Source organism: Cryptomeria japonica, chromosome 7, assembly GCF_030272615.1.
Source record: "Cryptomeria japonica chromosome 7, Sugi_1.0, whole genome shotgun sequence".
Lineage (NCBI taxonomy): Eukaryota > Viridiplantae > Streptophyta > Pinopsida > Cupressales > Cupressaceae > Cryptomeria > Cryptomeria japonica.
The window spans coordinates 346754650-346761754 of record NC_081411.1 but is presented as its reverse complement, the minus strand read 5'-3'; the positions used below and the strand labels follow the sequence as shown (position 1 = coordinate 346761754).

The 7105-nt window shown below is 35.4% G+C and overlaps 1 protein-coding gene across 2 annotated transcripts; it reads left to right on the top strand.

Annotated features, from left to right (window-relative positions):
* The first annotated feature begins 375 nt into the window (after positions 1-375).
* On the top strand, positions 376-5126 carry LOC131078744 (bifunctional abietadiene synthase, chloroplastic). Of its 2 annotated transcripts, none has more exons than XM_058016511.2 (15): positions 376-552; positions 648-704; positions 813-898; positions 1131-1443; positions 1637-1823; positions 2340-2557; positions 2634-2754; positions 2838-2950; positions 3031-3263; positions 3361-3473; positions 3586-3684; positions 3840-4055; positions 4125-4263; positions 4401-4649; positions 4889-5080. In XM_058016511.2, exons 1-15 carry the CDS (start codon positions 426-428, stop codon positions 4934-4936), a joined length of 2319 nt encoding a protein of 772 aa, XP_057872494.1. In that variant the 5' UTR covers positions 376-425; the 3' UTR covers positions 4937-5080. The 2 variants fall into 2 exon arrangements, with proteins under 2 accessions (XP_057872494.1, XP_057872493.1); XM_058016510.2 differs by having other exon boundaries at positions 377-552; positions 4738-5126.
* Positions 5127-7105: the final 1979 nt, after the last annotated feature.

Below are 7105 nucleotides of genomic sequence, written 5' to 3'. Positions count from 1 at the left end.
CAATAATATATTTTAGAAAACTTAAATAAGATTATAACTTCATGATCCTAACAAAACCAAAATTGAATAGCATTTTTTTAATTGCCATTTGCACAATGACTATACAAAATTTGGAATGCCCCTTTTAAACAGTTCACCTCCTATTTATACATTCTTTCTAGCCCCAAATAATTATTAATATTACAATAATAAATATATCCTGTTTTCTCTATACTAAAGCAATAGATAAGATCAAATAACTTAGAAAATGACATGTTATAAGGCCAGGTTGTACGAATCTAATATTGTATAAGGGATAAGAACAGACTTTTGGCCTGTAGAAGGGATGTGGATTTCGAATCTAAGTGAGAATTGTCGTGGCATGACCACTCCAACCTTATAAAGGCCTCTCCTCCTCATCTAAGTGATATCCATTTTTTTTTCAAATGGCACAGATTTTGTTTCCTAGGCCCATTTTGGTTTCCAAGGCTGGTACTAAATCCCGGGGATGGACTTCAACGAAAGCACATCGATCTTTGCCTTTTGGAAATTACTCGCGTGCAAAAACTCTGGGTATTTTCTTTTTGTAACTTGCTCTGTTCAAACTGTTTGTAATCGTGTATTTCTTTTTTTTCTCAATTATTATTGACGCTTTCAATTGTTTTCAGCTTGCCTGAACATGCCATATGATTTTGTTGGCGGAGAGGAAGCGAAAACTCTTCAGGGTAATGCTGATTAAAAAAATACACACCGTCTGGTTTATTTGATAGGTTTTTGAGTTTAAACCTGTGAATATTCGAGCATTAAATAATTTAAGGCTACCATTATTGCAGCTTTAACGGTAGCCCATAGGGAGTCTGAAATCAATCCTAACTATGGGAAGGCAGACTACGTTCATTCTATTTCAACTTTTGCCGAGGTATTACGTATGAATTCATTTGTGTTCGTATGCAGAATTTAGATAGATAGACACTAATGAGCACATTTTCTGGGCACCTGTGGATTGGGTGCTACATTTGTCGGCAGTTAGTAAGATAGAATTTGTGTCTGAAACATGTAGAACCCAAAAACTGGGAGAGACAATAAAAGATATGCAGTTAAATATAGCAAAATTAGGAAATCTGAAAATCTAACTTACTGTTATTTTTCAGGTACCCTTGGATGAAATGGATAAGAGAATAGAGGAATTGGTTTCCGAGATCAAAGGGTTCTTTAATTCGATGGAAGATGGGAAAATAAGTCCGTCTGCATACGATACTGCGTGGGTAGCGAGAGTTCCTGCCATTGATGACAGCGCTGAACCACAGTTTCCTCAAATGTTAGATTGGATTCTTCACAATCAGTTACCGGACGGTTCCTGGGGAGAGAAGCGTCGCTTTTTAGCGTGTGATAGATTACTCAATACTCTTTCCTGCCTAGTTACTCTAGCCTTCTGGGGCGTTGGTAACAATCAAGTGAACAGAGGTGATTCCGTTTCTTTTCTCTTGCCTTCCGATTTGCTGTTTCTTGTATTGTCTTCCAAATTTTGGTACTATAATTAAGTAGTAGTTGTTTTTGCTTGGGATGGTTTAATTCAGATACTTATTTCAAGAGGCAAAATTTAAAAATAAGATTTACCTTCAAATAGAGGAAGAGTTTAATTTCTCGGTGATCGCAGGTCTTGATTTCTTTAGGAGAAATACAGAAGCAATGATTAAAGAAGCACAAGGCTATCATCGATCCAAGGGATTTGAGATGGTCTTTCATGCACTGCTGAATGAAGCCAAATTTTTGGGTTTGGATCTTCCTTATGAGCTATCTATCATAAAGCAAATAAACGAAAAGCGGGACTACGAATTAAAAAAGTGAAATTCTGACCTTTCTTTTGCTATTATCTATTTGTGATATTGATTCGATTTATGAATTCGGATGATAACACTTAGTGAGAACCTGCAGTGTTGTGGATGAACAAGATAATATAGAATTAAAGCAAGCCACAAAGTATTGTATTCAATTCGCCAACAACTCTTGAGAATCGAAAAACCAACAGTCATATCAGGTTTATTTACATAATAAAATCTAAAACTATGTAATTTTTCAAAAAATTATATAAAATTTGTCCTAACTTTAACCAGGCATAACATTCTGCAGGACTCAAAATTACAAGCCATTTAACTCATTGGAAAGGTTTCCAAGAGTTGTAGGTGAAAATCTGAAAGAACATTTTCAAGGACTAAAAATGCCCAACAAACCTTCAAAAATGCCATTTACTAACCTATAGAAAAACTAAGAAAATATATAATAATATTTTCAAATTTTCTTCTGTTAAGCCACGCATAAAATAAAGATGTAACTGATTGAATAAGGTTATTGTGAATTAGTGCATCTGTTGAAGAGCTACACAGCCATCCCTCAACAATGTTACAGTGTCTGGAAGGCATACAAGAAGTGGTCGATTGGAAAAATATCCTGAAATTGCAATCCGAGGATGGATCTTTTTCAGGCTCGCCAGCTTCTACAGCTTGCGTATTTATCCATACAGGAAACAGGGGATGTCTACGATTTTTGACAAGACTTGTTACAAAGTTTGGAGACCATGGTAATTGTTGTATTTAATACTCGCAAGCACTATTGATACAATATCGAATTTTAACACTAAAACGTTGGGATTGCAGTGCCGGGCATGTATCCGGTGGATATAGCGGAGCGTTTGATAGCCGTGGATAGCGTTGAACGTCTTGGGCTCGATAGGTATTTTGAAACAGAGATTAAACAAGCCATGGACTATGTGTTCCAGTGAGTAATAGTATATCCTCTTTTGTGATTTTTCAAAGATTATTCACATTATTTTGACTCCTTACTCTCGGAACGTACGGTAGGTACTGGGGCCAAAGAGGCATTGGATTTGGAAGGGAGAGCCTGGTTCCAGATATTGATGTCACAGCCACGGGCTTCAAGCTTCTGAGGATGTTCGGCTACACTGTATCTTCTGGTATACATGTTCAAAGCTTAACCGAGTGTTTAGTCTCCAGAATTATATCGGTCTTAATATCTAATAATTTCAAATGGCAGACGTTCTCAAAAACATTAAAGGCGACGTTAAAGAACTTTGTAAGGTATCTGGAAATGGAAACAGCGCAGGAGTAACCGCTATATTGAGCCTGTATAGATGTTCACAGCTTAACATTCCGGGCGAAAATGTAATGAGAGAAATAGGTGCATTTGCCAAAGATTACTTGGCCAAATTCCTGCAAAGCGACAACTTTTCTCAGGCGAAGGCTGTCAAGGAAAACATTCCCCAAGAGGTAATGTGAATTGTTTCCTTCTCTGAAATTTTAATCTGTGATTTAAAACTGAACTTAATTTAAAAATCTGATTTGCAATGCGTTTCTCTTTATCCAGGTTGAATATGCTTTGTTTTCTCGATGGAATAGAAATATGCCAAGGCTGATGTCTAGAAATCATATAACAGTGTTTAATCCCGATGACTTGTGGCTGGGGAAGACATTATATGAGTAAGATACATTTTGGTCCATATAAGTATAGTCTGAGTGCATTTGATTATTTTTGAATTATATCTAGTGCGCATACCGCTAATCCAGGATCACTGTAATGGGCGCCGTACAGACTGCCAAATGCGAGCAACAGCAAGTATTTAGAATTGGCAAAAGTCGACTTTAACCGCATTCAGGCAACACACAGATCCGAAATACAACATGTAAAAAGGTAAAATGGAGCAGTTTGGGAAAAGTCTTAACTTAGCTTGAAATAGTCCCAGTTATAAAGACAATTTGATTGAGCGCAAGAAATTTTGTTTAATATATGCTTTTACGAAGATCTTAGATGAAAGCTATTAACATGAGACTATTGTGTTGTTAAAGATGGTACAAGGATTGCTATTTCCCGCAGTTGGATTTTATTCGTCACAGAGAAGTGGCAACTTACTGGACCTCTTCGATGGTGATGTTTGAACCAAAATACACCGATTGTAGACTCGCTTGTACAAAAGCCGGAATTCTGGGTACTATCACAGACGACCTCTATGAGAACTATGCAACTCTAGACCAAGCCAAACTCTTCTACGAAGTTTTCGAAAGGTCAGTAAATTGAATCCAAATCTGATCTTAACAAATTGGCCATATTAACTCTCGTCCTTTCTGGTGCAGATGGGATCCATTGCAAATCGACCATCTGCCAGAGGAAATGAAAATAGTTTTCATGGGCATCTATACCACTTTGACCGCTATATCTCAACGGGCGCGGGAGGTTCAAGAACGTGATGTGCTTCCTTACCTGCACCAACAGGTAAATGGTTTGCAATTTTTATGGATTTCTGTCCATCCCACAAGGTACTTTTGGACTCAACTTGTTCATTTAGAGTGAACAAAAGGAAGATGGTAATGGTAGTCTAACAAAATTTGTCTGTTTGTTTTGGGATTCAGTGGTTGCATTATTTTTCCAGTTTAATAAAAGAAAGAGAGTGGATGGAAACAAGTTATTCGCCATCATTAGATCAATATTGGGAGAATGCTGTAGTGACGGTGGCACTGGGAATAAATAACCTGACGGCAATATTTTCTACGGGAGAGCTTCTTCCTGATCACGTTCTCGAGAAGCTTGACTTTCGAGACGACTTTCTCAATCTTGTAAGTCTGACAGGGCGTCTTGTAAACGACCTTAGAACTTTCAAGGTAAGGCTCGCCTCCTTTCACTTTTAACCCTTTTTAAACACGTTTCATTATTTTATTGCCTAAAAAGTATTTTACCGTGGTAATTTAGAGGGAAAGAGATTGCGGGGAACTGGCTTCATTTGTAGAATGTTACATGAATGAGCACCCTGGATGCACGGAAGACGAGGCCACGGAGTATATGGATGGACTGAACGAAGACGCCCTCTCTAAATTGAACGACCATTTTTTAATGCGTGCAGATATTCCCAAGAGTTATAGAACACTTCTTTTCAACACGGCCAGGATAATGCAAGTTGTTTACGGGAAGGAAGACGGCTTTGTAAATGCCCGCACCTATCTGGAAGAATTCATTAAAAAGTCTCTGTACGAACCAGTCATGTAGTACATTTAAGTTATGGGGTCTTGAAATTTTAGGTTGCACTGCAAATTAAAATAAGAGGTACATTTAAATAATAAGAATTGTTGTCATTGTGAAAAAAATATTATTTTTATATGTAAAACTGGTAGTAATATATATATGCATTGCTATATTTCATATCATAATTTTTCTTTCTATAAAATATTTTCGTGTTCAATTATTAGGATAGCAATGTATATGCACTGAAGTATTTCATATTATAATTTTCTCTTACACAAATATAAAAGGTTTTAGCGATCAATTATTAGTCCATTTCTATTGTATGGAAGTTATATTTTATATAATAATGTGTTGTTTTAAGAACAACAAATATTTTTTGTGTTCAGCTATTGGTCCACTTGTGTTGAATATAAAAGTTAGAGATAACAAAAATAAATAGTTTCTAATAGGTATTTTGTCCATTTAGATTATATATAAGCTATATTTTACATAGAAATATTACATTCTACTAACAAAAAATGATTTTACTTTTGTTTAAGTAGTAGAGACATTTAGATTAAGTTTTTGTCAAATCTTTAAAATGTCATTTTTAGGATAGTTCTTACTAGACATGCTATTTTCATGAGTCGCATGATGAGTCACACCACCAAACCTTAGTTATAGATAGCTAAGTGTCATTTTTGTATAAATTCTAAAAAAATGTAGGTCTTACGATATTCAGTGTAGCAACTACATGTTGATGAAGTTAGCCCACATGACTATTGGTCCCTCTCCCCTAGTTGTCTATGACATGTGCCATAAAATTTATTCATGAAGTTTATATTTTTAATGTTGAAAATTATATGTAATTTCTTTCTTATCTTTTTTTTGGTGCATTTTAATTCGTATATTTTATAAATAACAAGTTTTAATTATAAAATCTGCATATTTATATTATTTCTTATTTAGTTTTTCTTTCTTTTTTGGGAATACCATTTAATGTAATTGTATATCAACAAGTGGTGTATTTGTGTTATGTTTGTGTTGGCATTCTACACTCTAGTGAGAAATAATGGTGTTGTCATTGATGGCAACCTATCGGCAACCTTCAGGAAACCACCCGACATTCATATGGTATAGACACCGACAAGTACCAGCACCAGTAGACACTTTATCGGCAGCGACAACAATGTATACCGGCACCCCAGCCGACATGTACAAACTTTTGTTTATTGTATTTAATTGTAAATATCTTTTTGTAAAGCCGACATGGCATATTGTAATAGACTCATATATGTATGAGATCTTGTAAATCATTTTAAAACATGGATGGACATATGACAAATATGGCAGAAGTGATGAGCGAATATTAAGGCAGATTTTGTATAGGGTAAATGGTTATAGTATGAGCTTAAACTGGCACTGAACCTAGCATAGCAGATACTGAATTATAGCAGTACATTATATTGGATTTTCATAATCCATTTTGTAAGTCAGTGAGACTTCCATTTTGTAGATTGAGCAGTGAGCTCTAAGCAATTAGCCTTCATGCATGTGCAGGACCCTCTTATAAGTAATATCCATTCATTGGCCAATGAGTGAATATTGTGGGTCACAAATCCCATCGAGGTTTTTCCCACACTGGGTTTCCTCATTAAACATCTATGTTATGGTGTGTTTTCTATGCTGTCTTTATTGTTCTTGTTTACTGCATTAATTATTGTTTACCGGTACATTATTTTGGAATGCAAAACACTTAATAAGGTTAAATACTGTGTAAACCAGTTAGATACTGATTCAACCCCCCCTCTCAGTATCTTTGGGACTATGATTAATCCTAACAATTTGTTCAATGGATTAATTTGTATATATCTTCATTTACTCTTGTTTATACTTATTCCAATGCATTCATCATTCAACTCTCATTTATTACAACCCATTCACATTTAAGTCAATTAATTTTCCCATTTCCTATAGACAATAACTTCATTTCTAAGTTCTTGTTCATATCACACAAGCTTGAAATTCAAATTCAAATTCAAACTACATGTCCCCTTCCTATTAGCCACCATGAGACAAATTAATACAAATATGTGCTATAGATCATTATGTCTTGGTT

Excerpts from the sequence above, each read along its gene's own strand:
- LOC131078744 (XM_058016510.2), top strand. The coding sequence starts at position 426 with ATGGCACAGATTTTGTTTCCTAGGCCCATTTTGGTTTCCAAGGCTGGT. Across the intron at positions 2,755-2,837 it reads GCCATGGACTATGTGTTCCA|GTACTGGGGCCAAAGAGGCA; the intron begins GTGAGTAATAGT and ends AACGTACGGTAG. Across the intron at positions 4,650-4,737 it reads ACGACCTTAGAACTTTCAAG|AGGGAAAGAGATTGCGGGGA; the intron begins GTAAGGCTCGCC and ends GTGGTAATTTAG.